Source organism: Prionailurus viverrinus, chromosome D1 (assembly GCF_022837055.1).
Source record: "Prionailurus viverrinus isolate Anna chromosome D1, UM_Priviv_1.0, whole genome shotgun sequence".
In the NCBI taxonomy this organism is placed as follows: domain Eukaryota; kingdom Metazoa; phylum Chordata; class Mammalia; order Carnivora; family Felidae; genus Prionailurus; species Prionailurus viverrinus.
Window position 1 is genome coordinate 12,462,298 of NC_062570.1, and position 17,980 is coordinate 12,480,277.

General features: G+C 40.6%; 2 protein-coding genes across 2 annotated transcripts; one reads left to right on the forward strand and one right to left on the reverse strand.

Annotated features, from left to right (window-relative positions):
• Positions 1-4,928: 4,928 nt before the first annotated feature.
• CD1H11orf71 (chromosome D1 C11orf71 homolog) lies at positions 4,929-5,388 on the reverse strand. Its single transcript, XM_047879107.1, has one exon. The coding sequence runs from the start codon at positions 5,379-5,381 to the stop codon at positions 4,986-4,988; it is 396 nt and encodes a 131-aa protein (XP_047735063.1). The 5' UTR covers positions 5,382-5,388; the 3' UTR covers positions 4,929-4,985.
• Positions 5,389-5,597: 209 nt separating this feature from the next.
• On the forward strand, positions 5,598-14,150 carry RBM7 (RNA binding motif protein 7). Its single transcript, XM_047879106.1, has 5 exons — positions 5,598-5,811; positions 6,563-6,725; positions 7,361-7,448; positions 10,347-10,437; positions 12,020-14,150. The coding sequence occupies exons 1-5, from the start codon at positions 5,716-5,718 to the stop codon at positions 12,380-12,382; spliced, it is 801 nt and encodes a 266-aa protein (XP_047735062.1). The 5' UTR covers positions 5,598-5,715; the 3' UTR covers positions 12,383-14,150.
• Positions 14,151-17,980: the final 3,830 nt, after the last annotated feature.

The following is a 17,980-nucleotide window of genomic DNA, read 5'->3' on the forward strand; positions in this document are numbered from 1 at the left end:
TTATGGACAAATAAATTTGAAACACTGGTTAAAATGAAGTTAAACAGCCTTTTTTTTTTTTTTTTTGTAAAGGAATTATCAGAATAGTTAACCTGTGATTATACATCATGACTCCCTGACAAGGTGGTAAAACATACACCACTCAGGGGCACCTGGGTGGTGCAGTCGGTTAAGCGTCCGACTTCAGCCAGGTCACGATCTCGTCCGTGAGTTCAAGCCCCGCCTTGGGCTCTGGGCTGATGGCTCAGAGCTTGGAGCCTATTTCCGATTCTGTGTCTCCCTCTCTCTCTGCCCCTCCCCCATTCATGCTCTGTCCCAAAAATAAATAAAAACGTTGAAAAAAAATTGTTTTAAACATACACCACTCATCAAATTTATTTTTTTAACGTTTATTTATTTTTATTTATTTTTTTTCCAACGTTTTTATTTATTTTTGGGACAGAGAGAGACAGAGCATGAACGGGGGAGGGGCGGAGAGAGAGGGAGACACAGAATCGGAAACAGGCTCCAGGCTCTGAGCCATCAGCCCAGAGCCCGACACGGGGCTCAAACTCACGGACCGCGAGATCGTGACCTGGCTGAAGTCAGACGCTTAACCGACTGCGCCACCCAGGCGCCCCACGTTTATTTATTTTTGAGACAGAGAGAGACAGAGCATGAATGGGGGAGGGTCAGAGAGAGGGAGACACAGAATCGAAAGCAGGCTCCAGGCTCCGTGCTGTCAGCACAGAGCCGGACGCGGGGCTTGAATTCACGAACCGCGAGATCATGACCTGAGCCGAAGTCGGACGCTCAACCGACTGAGCCACCCAGGTGCCCCGTAATGTTTATTTTTGAGAGAGAGAGAGAGAGAGAGAGTGAGAGAGCGAGCGTTATCAGGGGAGGGGCAGAGAGAAAGGGAGAGCCTGCTTCGGATTCTGTGTCTCCCTCGCTGTCTGCCCCTCCCCAACTCGCACTCCGTCTCTCTCAAAAATAAACATAAAAAACTTTTAACTGGAAATGAGAACAGGATGAGATGTTTATTTTTGAGAGAGACGGAGTGCGAGTTGGGGAGGGGCATGAGGTATAATACATAGAATGACCATATTTACTGTGCAAAGCAGAATACCTGAGAATAGAAGAGGGTGCTCTCACTTATGCTGAGGTAACAGGCATAAATACTGTTCCAGGCAGACGGGTTGGACCATCTAATCATAGGAGGGGGTACAGCGCTAAATATGCCTTTAAAGCATATTTCTTAGCTTCAGGAAAAAGCTGGGATTTGTAAATGAAGAAACAAAAGCCTGGCATGAAAGTGCATGTGAGAAAAGGAACACCCAGAAGGAGTGACTTCATTTGTTGGTTTAGGTGTGGGGTCATCAGGAGTAGGGCTCTGCTTGAATAATGGTGCATATGTGCCAGAGGGGGTGGGGGGTGGGGCGGAAGAAAATAGTGTGGTTTACTGTGTTTTGTCTGACAAGAGAACCTTGTTCACATAAATGTTCCATCATTTTAAATCTGAGCCAACGAAAGTCTAAATTCTCCTTCTTAACATCTGCACTACTGTCCAAGTCACACTGTGTTCCTAGAGTCACAAAGACTGTATTATGGAAACGAGAACCAACATAAACCTCTGTTGATGAGATTATCTAGAAGCAGGGACGAAGTTTTCCCATGAGCAGTCCATGTCATTAAAACTGTTAGTGTACAAAATGAATTTTTAGTCAATAACAGTGGTTAAGTATAGCATGTTGTCATTCTAAAATAGATGCATCTTCCTTTATTTCTTTTCATGTTTATTTATTGATTTTAAGAGAGAGCATGTGCATGAGCAGGGAAGGGGGCAAAGAGGGAGAGAGAGAATCCCAAGCAGGCTCCACGCTGTCAGCACACAGCCCTATGCAGGGCTCAAATTCACAAACCATAATTGTGAGGTCATGACCTGAGCCAATATCAAAAGTCAGACGCTTAACCGACTGAGCCACCTGGGCACCCCAGTAGATGCATTTTCTAAGAGTAAAAACGGGTGGTTAAGTCGGTTCAGCGGTGGGTGGTTCAGTTGGTTAAGCGTCTGACTTGGCTCGTCATGATCTTGCGGTTTGCGACCTCGAGCTCCATGTCAGGCTCTCTGCTGTCGGTTTGGAGCCTGCTTCAGAGCCTCTGTCCCCCTCTCTCAGAAATAAACATTAAAAAAAAAAAGAGTAATACAAAAAGTCCACAAAATCAATACTTATGTAAGTTTTTAAAAAGTCATTATAGAGGCACCTGGTGGCTCAGTCAGTTAAGCGTCCAACTTCAGCTGAGGTCATGATCTCGCGGGTTGTGGGTTCAAGCACCCTGTCAGGCTCTGTGGCTGACAAGGGACTCCAATCCACAAACTGGGAGATCATGACGTGAGCCAGACAAAGTTGGACGCTCAACTGACTGAGCCACCCAGGTGCTTTTCCCATTTCCAATTTTAATGTTTATTTTTTAGACATTTTTGTTTTTTTAAGTTTTTTTTTTTTTTTGAGAGAGAGGAAGAGAGAGAAGATGGGGGAGGGACAGAGAGAGAGGGAGAGAATCCCAAGCAGGTTCTTCACTGTCCACAAAGCCCTACACGGGGCTCGAATCCACGAACTGTGAGATCACCACCTGAGCTGGGATCTAGAGTTGGTCGCTTAAACAACTGAGCCACTCAGGTGCCCTGACATGTTTATTTTTTAAAGTACAGTATTATAGGGGCACCTGGGTGGCTCAGTTGGTTAAGCATCCTACTTCGGCTCAGGTCACGATCTCACGGACTGTGAGTTCGAGCCCCACATCGGGCTCTGTGCTGACAGCTCAAAGCCCGGAGCCTGTTTCAGATTCTGTATCTCCCTCTTTCTCTCTCCTCCCCCACTCATGCTGTGTCTCGCTCTTCTCAAAAATAAATGTTAAAAAATAAAAATTAAAAAAATTAAAAATAAAAAAAAAGTAAAGTACAGTATTATAGGTTAAGTGGGGATGATCCTAGGAAGACATTTAATCCTGTTTCATACTTGATAGAATTTAGTCTCTATCTGAACTTTTTGGCTGAATTTATCTTACTTTGTGAGGTATTATTTTTCACTATTAGGCATCTGAAAGTTTTATGAAAACCTTCTTACCTTCAGTCTTAATTGTATTATTCTTCCCCAGTCTAAAACTCGTAAAATATAGACTTGGGACTCTCTTCTCAACCATAGATTTTTGTAATACCCAGTCTAAGGAAGGCACCCGTCATATATTATGAGTTAACTTTTTAGGTATGTAGAAAAGTGTTAGTTATACACTATCCTTGGGAGAATTGAGAAATAATTCTTTTGTATTGCATGGTTCAAATGAGGAACCTGGGTTGAACAGCTGCAAGCCTCTATCATTCACTAGCTGTATGATCTTGGAGACTTAACTTCATCTCTTCGTGCCTTGGTTTCTCAGCAATAAGATGAAGTATAATGTCTTTCTGGGCTATTGTGAGAAATAAAGGACATATATAAAGCTCTATCAAAATGGAGACATTACTGATCTTGTTCACCACTTTGACTGCCTTGTACAGGTAGCATCGGGCAGAGAGTAAGTTCTCAATATCTGAATAAAATGACTAAAAGCCCCTAGCACAATGCCTTACACATAGCTCTCAATAAAGGGCAGCCATTTTCCCTATGACCTGGTTTCCAGACCTCTCACTGTATTAATCACACTCTGATTTACCAACATTCTTCTTCAGACATGGTTCTAACAACTCAATACTGTATGGCATGTGGCAATTTGGCTTTATCTGATCATAATGACAGAGGAGTCCACTGGGAAAAAGCTAGTCTACCTGCTTACATAGAGGTGGCACTTAAAAAGCCCACTGTCTCCCAATATTATCCTTTAAACCTTAGGAAATGGATGATGCAGAGAATAAAAATATCAAAAAATAAGGTGCAATCAACCAGGTAAGAGAAGAACCAGGATAGTACAGTGTAATGGAAAGTCATTGCTACTAGTATTTATTAAGGCTGCACCTAAGGAAGAGTCCGGTGTGGTGATTACTATTGGTTAGTCTTCCTATCTAGAGCACACTCCTTGATCCCTTTGACGGCCTGACTGTAAAGTTTGTCTACAGTGCTCACCACTAGGAAGATCTTCAAATATTGCTGAACGGTTGAATGAGTGAAGACAAACAAGAACGTTTGAAGAAGATGCTACAGTGAATAGATGAACAGCTTCTAATAAGGAAACTGTGAGACTAATGGTTTCCATCATTGGATTTGGGGACAACAGACTCAGGTCAAGGAAAGAATGCTAATAAAATCACAAATATAAATGTGAAAACATTTTGGAGGCTTTGGCAAAAACAGAAATGTAAATTGGCTTAATAATTTGAATGGGCAGCAAGGTTTAGGTTCGCTTTTGTTCTTAGTATGATTGAGATTGGAGTCTGTAGACATCCCTGAAGAAAAAGTGGAGGGAGATGGAAAAGGATTAAGGACTAGATAATAGGCTAAGCGTTGGGCCCTACGGAAGGATGAGCCAGGGTGGTAAATAAAAACTAAGCATTTCCTTTCCACCAACAAAAGTAAAGGTAACGGGAATAGTCTGGGGTATAGAGGTAGGCGGTTAGGGAAGCTCCAATCGCAAATCTCAAAGTAGGACAATTGGCGAGGAAGAGGAGAGAAGACTGGCAGAGCAATTTGGATCCTTTGTTGGGATGGAGTGCACAAGGGGAAACAAATGGTTGCTGACCTCTGGGAATGGTGGCTCAGCTTTGCGACTAAGAAAAAAAAAAAAGTCTCCTCTACCTTCTTCCTGATCTAATCATCCCGGCCGCTTTAAAACCATCGGAATAAAGCAGTAAGTAAAACTTTCCTCCGTATTAAGCCGTTATTAACAGGACTCCTACGTGTTTTGATATTAAAATTTAAATACATCTCTAAAAATAAGACTGCCATGGCACCACGAGAGGATTTGAGAGAGGCCTTGTTTACAAGCGGATCGAGGGCTGACGGGAGGTTTTCATATTAAGCCGAAAGACGGGCTGCGACAACACTCCCAACTGCAATCAGACGCTGCTGCAGCACACTCCTTAAGAGATCCAGTTTGACCGCGGGGGTCGGGTAAGGTGCGAATCTGGCCTGACGGGAGCGGTTCCGCCCATCAGCTTCCCTTCCCTTTCTAAAGCGTGGCGGGCTGCGGCCGACCCCAGTCGCCCGACGGCTGTCGGCCCGAACGCTCTGCCGGACGGCCTGACGAGGAGCGGGTCCTGGAAGAACCGCCTCACGCCTGGCAACGAGGAAGCTGTCTCCAGAGACCATCGCCAGGGCTAAGGCAGACGGGTTGAGATCGCCGTGGGAAGCGCGGTAGGCCATCCTGCTCCTTTGATCGCCGGCCGACAGGGACACGTAGTTCAGGGCCATCTTCAAACACTGCCCGCAGTGTTTGTTACGTCCCTCCGTCAAGGTAGGCTCTTGGCGGCTACGCAGATCAGTCCAGCCGGTCTCGAACGCGACCCCCGCCTACAGGGGAAGCCGTTAACTCCAGGCGCGGCCGAGCGAGGAGCCGCCTTCAACCGGCGCTCTGCTCTCGAGCATGCGCAGCCCGCCCGCGCACGTCGACGCCAGCCGAGAGCGAGCGTGAATGACGTCTACGTCCGTGACGCCCGGGTCGACGAGGGCGTGGGGTTTCCGAGAGTGCGCAGTGAGTGCGGCGGCGGCGACCCTTCGGCCTTTTTAGGGAGGGGGCGACATTGCGATGGGGGCGGCGGCAGCGGAAGCGGATCGCACGCTCTTTGTGGGCAACCTTGAAACGAAAGTGACCGAGGAGCTCCTTTTCGAGCTTTTCCACCAGGTAAGCGGCCGACAGCCGGCTCTTCCTGTCGTTTATCCGGCTCTCTTATGGCTCGGCCCAACGGCCAGGCCCGCCTTCTTTTCGAAAGCTGGGTTGTGGGTCCCGGCGCCCGAAGGCTGGGCCGCTTGGGGCTGGAGGTCACTCTGGGAAAGTGACGCGCTCGCGGGGGGTCGCTTTGTGGAAAGAGCCCTGGTGAGTTCACGCTGAAGTGACTCATTGGTAGAGTACATTTTAATGGTGTGGTCATTATCTGTTTTCCACGTAAGTTTTTTTTTTTTTTAATTGCAGCATTAGAATATTTAAACAGACTCCTAAATACGCTGTAGAAAAGCAGACTTGTAGTGTTTCTGTGTTAAAATTTGCGTTAAAATGTGTTAAAAATTCAGAGTATCCTTTTCTCTCCAGTTCTGTTCTCTAACAGCTGGTAACGATTGGTTAATCGGTAAAAAAGCGAATTTTTAGTCCGAGAAAACCGGACTAGTCTTGATAAACCGTTACGTGGAGTGAGAAAATGATGGATGTTGGTCGCCCTGTTAAAAAGTCATAAGGTACTCTGAAATGTAAATTGAGTGACTGCTTCCAGTTCCTTATGGTCTTCCTTCCCCCACATAAATTAATCAAGTGTTTGGTCGTAGCTATAGGATCTTTAACCGAGGTGGAAATTCTTGTGTGTCCATTTTTTAGACTTTCTGATTGCATTTTTGTTGTTTTTCATCTTTGCAAAATTCGAGATTTTTCTTTCCGTCTATAGGCTGGGCCAGTGATAAAAGTGAAAATTCCGAAAGATAAGGATGGTAAACCAAAGCAGTTTGCATTTGTGAATTTCAAACATGAAGTGTCCGTTCCTTATGCGATGAATCTGCTTAATGGAATCAAACTGTTTGGGAGGCCCATCAAAATTCAGTTTAGATCAGGTAACTATTCAGTGTTATTGTTTGGGGAGAGGGTCTTTTTGTTTGTTTGTTTCTCAGTTCTTTGTTTTTAATTTTGTTCAATTTTAAAGAACCTCTTTTTAGATGAAAATACTTCAAACTTTGTGGATAGTAAACTATATATCCCTGAAAATAGGTAACATTGACAACATGGCTTTTGAAAGTTGTCATTTTAAAATTGAGTTTGGGTTAGTGAAGAGAATGTAAACTTTGGTGTTAGAATGACTTGGGTTTGGGTCCTTGCTCTGAAAGGAGCAAAGATTATTTTCTGAAAACGCTTTTCCTAGCTGCTTTGTAATTCACATTTACAAATTTTGATTCTGGATCCTGATGAGGGTGAAATTTTCTGTGTATCCAGTCTCAAAATTTAGTGTGGGGATCAGAATATTATGGCCGGATTGGATATTTATACATTGGATAATACCTTGTTTGGAGCCCTTTGTTTTGGAAGTGTCTGGTATTGAACACATACGTTTTACTCTGATGAAATTGTAAAGCAGTCTTACTGTAATTTGAGGTTTTCTTTTGTAGCCTCTGACTACATGATTTGGGGTAGGGGAGACATAATTTCAACTTAAGTTTTCTACCAATAATTTCTCAATTTTTTTTTATTTTAGGAAGTAGCCATGCCTCACAGGATGTCAGTGTGTCATATCCCCAGCATCATATTGGAAACTCAAGCCCTACCTCTACATCTCCTAGCAGGTAGTATCTTACACCTATTGTTAAAATCATTTGTCAGAAATTTTCCTAGGTAGCGATCCCGAAACGCACAATGAATGATTTGTTTCCTTCTTTAAGCTCCTTCTTCTTCATTCTTCTGCTATATTATTTGTATGTTGACTTATAATTAGGTATAATTAGGTTTCAAGGGGATTATAGACAGACACGTATGTATAGTACCCCTAAAACGGATGCATACGTTAACTATATGTTCATTTGGAAAGACATACTCACACATATTTTTGTACATAACTGAAAGAAAACTTCTCAGAACATTACTTAGCCCGTATTATTTTCACTATACTCTATTTTCTAATCTATTTCCTTTAAAAAATTTAAATTAGTTTAGACCACCAGTTGGTTGTTAATTGCAGGTTAAAAATAACTGTCTAGAAACAGACTAGTGGACTAAGCGTTTGTAGAATTGGATTCTAGGTGTGCTTCCCCCGATTGCATAATCTTGAGATAGTGTCATTTCTCTGATCCTGTCCTTCCATTTGTCAGGAAAAGCTGACTTGACTGATGTCTAGAACCTCTTCTAGTTACTAAGGGTTAGAAAAAGATCCCGTATTTACATAAATAATTTTATTTGCGCTAGGAAAGCCGATATTTCACCAGGGACAGTTTTTTCCTGGATTATCCACAGAGTTACTCTATCAATCATAATGGGCTTCATTTAAGGAAGAGTTAGCAAATATGTGTCAGGTTCTTCAGCTCCTTTGCATTTATGCTCTCGTTTCTCACGGCAGTCTTATGAGGTAGGGATTATTGTTAGTTCTACCTTATATGTGAAGAAAATGAGGATTGGAGGTTAACTTGCTCAAGTGTGAACTGTTCGTAATAGTGGACTGGGATTGAAACCCAGGCATTGTGACGAAGCCTCTAGGATAGGCTGCCTAATGGAGCTTACAAGTCTTCATGAAGACAGGTGTATGTTTCGTGACTACCTGTTTGATAAGTCCTCTAGAGAAAGAGTAGAACATGCTTGGAGAAAAGATCCAGCAAGGAGAGATGAGATAAACCAATGAGGAACTAAAAGGGGCCAACGTACCTAGATCACAATGAATGAGAAATGGAGAGTAGCAGATGGTGTTGGTGCAGTAGAAGAGGTGAGACGATATAGGGTCTTTCTTCTAGGCCATAGTTAGAAATTGGGAATGTTATCCTAAAAACCGTCAAAGGATACCAAAATGTTTTCAGTAGGACAGTAACGGGAACAGGTTTGTATTTTAACAGTTTGTTTGGTTGCTGTGGGAGAACAGATTAGGGGGGACGAGGCTGAAAATAGACCAATGAGGAAACTGTTGGTAGCAAAGTATTGGCGTTAGTTGTAAGATAGCAAGGAAGTTCCTGGGATGATGTTGATGGTTTGGATTAGGGCGGTGCCAAGAGCTGGGGCAAAGTGGCTTCGATATGACAAGATGACTAGATAGCAAAGTTGCGAGAAAGAATAGTGTACAAAGGGTGCCATCTTCACATCCTTTCTTGCGAACTGAAATTGTGTTTAAATACTTCTCAGCACATCCGGAACTTGAAGCATCTCAAACCACTTTTGTAGAAGCTTCAAAGGTATCTCAGGTGGAGGAAAAATGAGTTTTTAACTCCCTCAGAATTCTCTTTGGGAAAAAATATGCAAGTAAATGACTTGTTTTTAATTTAAGGCTAGAACATACATCGTTTTTATAGTCTTCTTATAAGGAAAATTATACTTTTTACCCCTTTAGCGTATGGATATATAACTAACTCAAGAAAACCCAAAATGGGGAGTGGCTGGGTGGCTCAGTCAGTCAGTTGAGCGTCTGATTCTTTTGCCTCAGGTTCTAATCCCAGGGTCATGGGATCGAGCCCTGTGTCAGGCTTCACACTGAGCATAGAGCCTGTTTGAGATGATCTCTCTCCCTCCGTCCCCCCGTCCCTCCGTCCCCCCGTCCCCCCGTCCCCCCGTCCCTCCGTCCCCCCGTCCCCCCCTGCTCACACACATGCCCATGCTTGATGTTTCTGACTTTCTCTCCCTCAAAAAAAACAAAAAACAAAAAAAAAACCACAACACAATGAAAAGATCTAAACTATGAGGCAAATCAATTAGTGATATGATTCTAAATATTTTAAAATACTTGCTAAGTGAGTTTTTCTGTAGAGTAAGCTTCCTTTTTAGGAGGTGGGGAATAAGATATAAGTCCTTGAAATTAATATCCTATTTATGTTACAGAACTCTTAATTCCTTGTTCTCCCAGATCTATTCCTCTTCCCTGTCTCAGTAAATGTGTGTGTAATTGCTCAAGCCAGAAATCTGCATTTTTATCCTTAATTTTTCTTTTTCCTTCATCTGTCATATCTAATTAACCAAATCCTTTTCGTTTCAGTTTTCAGCCTAAGCCTTTGTGCTAGTCCCGGGATTGACGTTTTTTTTTTTTTTTTTTCTTCTATAAAGGCCACATTCATGTTTCAGGCGTTGCAGACCATTGTAACAATACATAGAAAATACAGACACATGAGTGTTACAAAAACTGGATTGGCCCATAGGCTATATAGCTTGCTCACCCCTGTGCTTGTTCTTCCTGCAGCTGGAATGTTTTGCCTCCAGGTGATCTTGTTACTCAGTTTTCACTTCAAATGTCTCCTTTTTAGAAAGGCCATCCCTGACCAGCGAGCTAAAATAGAACTCCTGTCTCTCACCTTACTTGCTTTTTAGTCGACTATTCATAATAACACTTGGAACAAGGTAAATTGTTTTACTCTCTGAGTCCTTCCCCTGATCTATGAGAGCAGATACCTTGTTTTTCTTGTTCATTCCTACCTTTGGGACCTGTGTCTTGCTCATGATTAGTATGTAGTAAATATTTGTTAAATGAATGATTATATGTTGTTTTTCTTTCACAGGCATGAAAGGACTGTGGATAACATGATTCCATCAGCACAGATAATTCAGAGGTCTTTCTCTTCTCCAGAAAATTTTCAGAGACAAGCAGTGGTAGGTTGATTTATCAACTTGACTTGGTAAAAAAAAAACAAACCAACCAAAAAGAACAAAAAAGCACAGCAAAACACTTAGATTGAAATGTTCAAATAATTCTTAAGTAATGTCCTAAGTTCGTTAGACTAGCATGATCTTTGTAGATTGATTACTCATTTTAGTTTTCACTGGGCTGAAGTACATATTTAAAAGATTGAAGATAAATAGAAGGGCTGTGTTTCACATTTGTATTTTTCTTCATGCATTATTGTGGAGGTGGTGTGTTTAAAAGACAGGAAATTTATTCTCTGATGTTCTTGTAACCTAGGCTGAAGGACTTACTAGCATATGCTCTCTTTGATGCTTGTAACAGTAATTGAATATATTGGAGTCTTCAGACCATCTTCCTCTTGCTTTCCATTTTTTCTGTAATATGAAGCTGTGAGACTAGGCTTAAAATCCTTGATATGTTTTACTGTTCCATCTTTGTGTCCAGTCCTTCATTTTTCCATTTTGTCGTCACGTCCTTTATTTGTTTCTTTTTCTTGAATTCGTTTCTTCTTTTTTTCACTGCCCAATCACAAGCATGGCTTATGACCCCTTGACCTTTTTCAGGCCTGCAAAATAAAAATAGAAGAATGAAATAAGGTAAAATTGAGCTCAGTATAAAGAGATGTCCACTTTTATGTACATACCACGTATTTTTCTCATTTTGCTGTAGGCTGTTGAAAAAAATGATCACTGGCTTATAAGCTATCTGCAGGCAGAATTTAGGGGACCACTGGTCTAGTCAGTTTGTACTTGTCTCCATTTTCTCCTCACTGGTCCATCTTACACACTTGTTTGAAAATTATTGTAACTCTGTTTTGCTTATCTTCCTGTTAATTTGACTTTCCATCTTGTAACATAAAGTCAGAAGTCTCTAGCTTAGTTATTAGGTACTCCAATCATCTGATGCCAATAAAGCTTTTTAGCCTAATTGTCCATTAATCAGTGCTTATGAGGTCTGTAACCTCTCAGAGTTACTTGCTCTTCTGCGAACACATTCTGTTTCCTTGTTATCTTTGTGCAATTTCCTTTCCTTGATATACTTCCCCCTTAAGATATTCTATCCATGTTTTTAATACTCAGGTCCTATGCCACCTTCATGAAGCCTTTCCTAATGATACTGAGCTCTTGACTCTTTATGTGTTCACCAGACAGTGATTTACATTATCATCATTTGTATGACCTCTTCCCTTCTACGTTTTGTTCTTGAGGGCAGGGAGTAGTAGGGGTAGTCATAGAGGTGGGGGGAGCGGGTGCCTGGGTGGCTTCGTTGGTTAAGTTTGCGACTTCAGCTCAGGTCAGGATCTCTCATTTCGTGAGTTTAAGCCCCTCATTGAACTCTCTGCTGTCAGCACAGAGTCTGCTTTGGATCCTCTGTCTCCCTCTCCCTCTTTCAGAAATAAACGTTTAAAAGAAAATAGTAGTTATGTACAAATATCTTCTAGTTGTCCATTGGAATGAACAGACTTTGACTTGTTTAACCTAAGATCTACCTGGGCAGGTGGATCTACTAAAAATATTTGTAGTTAACATTTCCTTCTTTTTCTCTTAGATGAACAGTATTTTGAGACAGATGTCGTATGGTGGGAAATTTGGTTCTCCACATCTGGATCAGTCGGGATTTTCCCCATCAGTTCAGTCACATAATCCTACTTTTAACCAGTCTTCAAGCTCCCAGTGGCGCCAGGAGACGCCATCCTCACAACGTAAAGTCAGACAGAATTCTCATCCCTACATCCTGGACAGACATTATAGCCGTGAACAACGCTACACTGATCATGGGTCTGACCATCATTACAGAGGAGGCAGGGACGACTACTTCCATGAAGATCGGAATCCTGATGGCTGGAGCCACGATTATGAAAACAGAAGAGACAGTAGTAGAGATGGAAAATGGCGTTCGTCTCGACACTAACAAGTATTAAAGGACGATGTTTTTATAGGGTCATTCTAGGTCCCTTTGGCTGAATTGATCTGGAGGTGTTTTGTTAACTTTACAGAGCAGCTTTACAAGTTGCCACATTTCTTTATAAAATTTTTAAAACCTATAGCTGCAGTCTAATACAGAAATAAGAATTGTGGTTCCAGTTTTATTACGTTAATAACCTTTCACCTCAGGGTTTTATGAAGAGGAAAGGGTTTTATGCAAAAGAAAGTGCCACAGTTTCTAATCATTTTAGACAATTAACGAAGGGATGTGTTATATGGATTGGTTGTATTATAAAGCAGATATTTTAATTATCTGTTATCTTTTTGTATTGCAAGAAGTTTGTTGTCAGTGAATCAGATTTTGGTGTATATAATAGAAAACATTCAAGTTTTGATAGTCTGAAATGACTGTCAGTATTTTGTTGATAAAAGAAAGTAATTTCAGTGACTCATTTTACTTAAAACTTACTGGGGTTTTAAGGGGATAAATCATATTTGACTTCTTAGAGAATTTTTAGTGTAAGTTCTGTGACATGTTCATTTGAGTTTTACTCTAATTGAACGTAAAATTGTAAATCTGTACATGCTGTCTTATTCTAAAAATTTTTTAATTTACTCATTAAATCATGTTTGATGTATAACTGAAGTTAACTCAGGAAGTTAAATATCTCTAAATGTATTTTTTTACGTTAAAAAAGTACAGTGTTAATATAAATCCCCTTTTCAGGAATAACAAAAATGTAAAAGCAGAGGTAAAATGGTAAAATGTTTTACTGAAGGTATTCTTTTTGCAAAAAGAAGGTTCATGAACCGTTTAAGTGCTGCCTCTGTTACTCAAAACTTTAAAAACTTTAACATTTTCAAAGTGCCCAGGACATGTGTACATGGGTATGTTTTATTGTGGAGATTGTACAGATTGCTTTTTTGTTTGAACGTTGGAAACAATTTAAACTTTTTCTGATTTAAAAATTTTTAAATCTTGTTTAACAAAATTGTGTATCAAGATGCTGTTTCCCATTTATTGTAGAACTTGTTTATAAAAAATCATTCCTTGAAAAATTTTGATCCTTTTTAATATTAGTAACCACAGCATTTATACTGTGTTCTTTCTTAATATATTGAAAACCTAAAAAAGAGTGTGTCTTATTTTTTTGACATTACTAACTTTGGAGACCATGTATACAAAGTTAGCGACATACTTTTATTCAGCGATGGCCTCGTGTTAAGAATGTTGGTTCTTAGAGCATCCTGAAATATTCCTTTTGTACATATTGAAATTAATATTTTAGAATCAGATTTTCAGTGATCTGGGTTATGGTTCTTACCAGTTACGAACTGGTCACCCTCCTTAGTCTCTGGGAGTTCACGTACTCTCAGGTCTTCCCTGTGTGTAAATGCATGCCGTTTTCCGGTAAGTGGCACTGTTGACTCCGCATGGTTAAAAGTTTGTTTGCTTACACAGTTTAATAGTAGAAGGATTTGTCTGCAGTGAGCTTGTTCTCCAGTATCTTACCTACGTGAATATTTGGTAGCTTATAGAGATTAACAAAGATTAGTACTGCTTTATTGCAAGGTATCTCTGGGTCCGATCCTTTCATATTGATTCATAGGTAATCCTGGTTCAGGGTAATCTTTTTTAATGATTTTAATGACGGGGCACACCCCTTAGGAGGTTCCAGTGGATCTCTTTCACTTCAATCCCACCCAGTTGAAAGTAACCATACTAATAAATGTACTGGGTAAAGGGACAGAACGAGATGGTCCCAACAAATTGGACATAGTTGGGGAGCTCGTTCACCCAGGCTTGAGAGCTACAGTAGAAAGGAAGAGGTGTTTTGTGGGAGCACGGTTTCTCCCCAAGGGTGTGGCACGAAATACCACTCTGTTCTGTAATGAAGTGTTGGGTAAATGTGCTGTACTGACATGGTGTAACCTTCTCTTAGAGAGTGGCAACACCATAAAGCTTCTGACAAGTCCTGCAGTAAAGAAAGCTTTATACCTAGTATTCCAAAATTTTTGACCCTTATTTTACCCTTTTGTGCATAACACATATTAATATACTAAGACCTCTAAAGAATCTGACCCCACCCTTCTCTATCAAATCAGTCAATATTTTTGGTACCACTTTCCAGCTCTGTTGTGTAGGCCCATATCCCTCACACCTACTGCCTACATGCTAGAAGGGGCAATCCTCCTCTTCTAGGATTATTCTATCAGCACCCTACTGTAGCAGTTTATGTATTCCACTAGTACCCTGTATTTCGCTTGTCGTAGCCTTATACTGTGTTATAATTTTCTTTTTATTTGTATCTCTCTAGAAAGTTCCATGAAGGCAGAAACCATATCTTACCAGTGAATTCTCAGTATCCAGTACCTGGCATTAAATTACTTGGTAAATTTTTGATGAATGAATGAAAGAATGTTTGTCAGATAATTGAATTAAAAAAGGAGGCTTAATCATAGTAGTAGTTTTTTTTTTTTATTTTTTTTTTTTATTTTTTTTTTTTTTAACGTTTATTTATTTTTGGGACAGAGAGAGACAGAGCATGAATGGGGGAGGGGCAGAGAGAGAGGGAGACACAGAATCGGAAAGAGGCTCCAGGCTCTGAGCCATCAGCCCAGAGCCCGACGTGGGGCTCGAACTCACAGACCGTGAGATCGTGACCTGGCTGAAGTCGGACGCTCAACCGACTGCGCCACCCAGGCGCCCCTTTTTTAATAGGTTTCCTAACCATGAACCATCATTGCATCCTGTTATAAAAACTCTGTATTACAATATATTGTGCCTTTAATACACTCTAGAATTCTATTTGCTTTCCAAAAGTGTTAAGGTTTTGATCTGTATTCGTGAGGTTTTCTTTTAAAAATTGTTTTATTATGTTGGTTTGGTTTTGGAATTATGGTTCTGCTAGCTTTATAGAATGAGTTGGCAAGCTTATCTTGTTCTATGCCCTGGAAAGAAAATTGAAAAATATAGGAATTAACCTGTTTCTTTAAGACTTGTTAAACTCCTTTGTAAAACTCATTTCTTAGAAGTAACTGGTTTTTTCTCCCATTTTTTGTTTTGGTTATCAGTCTATCCGTATTTCCTACTTTCTCAGGAATCAATCTGAATAATTTATACCTTTCTAAAAAAAACACCCCATTTTCCCTGTCTTTCCAAACTAATTGACAGTTGTACATGGTATTTCTTACAATTTTTGTTAAATTCTATCTGCGGTTATAGTTGTTTTAGTTCCTGACATATTTTACTTTACCTCCCCCATCTTCATTAGACTCACTGTGCTGTTATACATTGTGCATTTATTTATGTAAAAGCAACATGCCACATTGTTTCTGTTTTTGAAACCTTCCCTTTTATAAATTTTTTTTTTCATTTTTTATTTATTTTTGGGACAGAGAGAGACAGAGCATGAACGGGGGAGGGGCAGAGAGAGAGGGAGACACAGAATCGGAAACAGGCTCCAGGCTCTGAGCCATCAGCCCAGAGCCCGACACAGGGCTCGAACTCACGGACCGCGAGATCGTGACCTGGCTGAAGTCGGACGCTTAACCGACTGCGCCACCCAGGCGCCCCGAAACCTTCCCTTTTAAAGAGATCGAAGTAAAAATTATATATGATTCCGACAGTTAACCATTTCTGGAGCTCTTTGGTCCTCCGTGTACATCCATCTGGTATCTGCTTGGAAGTTTTTGGGATATGTCTTGTGCAGCCTTGCTGGTGATGAATTCTTGTAGCTTTTGTGTCTGAAAAAGTATATTTCATCCTTGTGTTTGAAATATCTTTTTGCTGGGTATAGAATTCTAACTTGACAGTTTTTCCCCCCCTTCTGATATTTTAAAAATGTGGCTCCACTGTCCCCCTGCTTGCATTTTTTCCTATAAGAATACTACTGGCTAGTACATAATGTGTCATTTTTGTCTGGCTGGTTTTGAGCAATTGGATTATAATGTGCCTTAATACAGTTTTCTTCATGTTCCTTTTGCTTGGAGTTTTTTGAGATTCATGGGTCTGCGGGTTTATAATTTCAATCAAAATTGGAAAGTTTTGGCCATTGTTTGAAAAAAAATTTTTGTCCTCACTTTCCTCTTTGGAAATTTCAACTACGCTTAATACGAGACTACTTAATGTTATCCCATAGCTTACTGATGTGTTGTATTTTTTAAATTTTGTTTTCTCTGTGTATTCATTTAGATAGTTGTATTACTAGGTCCTCAAGACCACTTTTTCCTTTTTTTTTCCCCCCTGCAGTGGCTAGTTAGCAATTAATTCTAATATAATCTTCATCTTAGATGTTGTAGTTTTTCTCTCTAGAAGTTTGATTGCCGTCGCTTTTCTTCTGATTGGTACTCTGTTTTTTTTTTGTCTTCAGCTTCATGAGGTACAATTGACAACATTGTAGTCTATTTAAAGTATAGAGCACGATTTGATACACATTGTGAAAGAGTCCCCCCAGTGAGTAAATTAACACATGACTTTTGGATCTTTTTTTTTTTGTATCTTCACTATCTTTACTTAATTTTTTCAACAATTGGAATAAAGTTACAGTAATTTTTAATGTCCTTGCCTGCTAATTCTAATATTTTTGTCAGTTCTCCGTTGGTTTCTGTTCACTCCCGTTATTGGATGTGTTTTCCTGCTGCTTTTGCACACCCTGCAATTTTGACTGGTTGCTGGGCAATAGGGATTTTACCTCATTGGATACTTGATAGTTTGTATTTCTGTAAATATTCTTGAGCTTTCTTCCGGAACACACGTAAGTTATTTGTAAACCATTGTAGCCAGGACATGATTTAAGATTTGTTAGGATTTCACAACTATTTAGGATTAACTCCCCCATTACCAAAGCCAAACTCTCGAACACTGTAACAGATGCAAACACTGTAACACATGCTCGTGAATTACGAAATGTTTCAGTCTATCTAGTGGGAACAGATACTATTCCTGGTCCTCTGTGAGTGCTGAGTAGTAGTCCCTCTAATTCTCTGGGGCAATTCTTTTCCCAGCCTTTGATAGTTTCTTCAAACCTGTATGCTGATCTCTACTCTCATGAATACTGGAGGAAACCGGCAGATGTCAGAGTTTTCTCCTGGGCACCTTAACCACGTGCAGTCCTGTGTACTAGACGTTGTAGCTGCCTTGGTTTCCTGAGACTCTCCTGGAGTTTGCCAGGCTTTGCCTACCCCGCCCCCAACCACACTGCTGCCTGGAAATTGCCTCAAGGCAGCAAGCTGAGGCAATCTTAAGGCTCACCTCATCTGTCTCCTGCTCCTGAGGATCGCTGTCCTTTCCACCTGACATCCACTGTTTTGTGTTTTTTTCTTTGTATTGGTTGTTCAGGCAGGAGGGCAAATCCAATCCTTGTTACCCCATCTTGACTGGAGGTGGAAATTAAGTCCTGGGTTTTGACACGTAGTGTACTCACCATTCTTCATGTTAAATGGTCTGTATTTTCATGTTTGATTTTTCTTTCTAACTTGAGTTATTTAGTTCCTTTTTAAATTTCTAATTGATTTTTTTTCCTTCTATTGTGACTTTTTATAGCCTGTGAGAGAGAACATGGCCAATGTGATAAAATAAAAA

Bases quoted from the DNA above. Each gene is read 5' to 3' on its own strand.
- RBM7 (XM_047879106.1), top strand. From the start codon at position 5,716: ATGGGGGCGGCGGCAGCGGAAGCGGATCGCACGCTCTTTGTGGGCAAC. The intron at 6,726-7,360 runs GTAACTATTCAG...TTTTTATTTTAG, and splicing joins CAAAATTCAGTTTAGATCAG to GAAGTAGCCATGCCTCACAG. The intron at 7,449-10,346 runs GTAGTATCTTAC...TTTCTTTCACAG, and splicing joins ACCTCTACATCTCCTAGCAG to GCATGAAAGGACTGTGGATA.
- CD1H11orf71 (XM_047879107.1), bottom strand. From the start codon at position 5,381: ATGGCCCTGAACTACGTGTCCCTGTCGGCCGGCGATCAAAGGAGCAGG.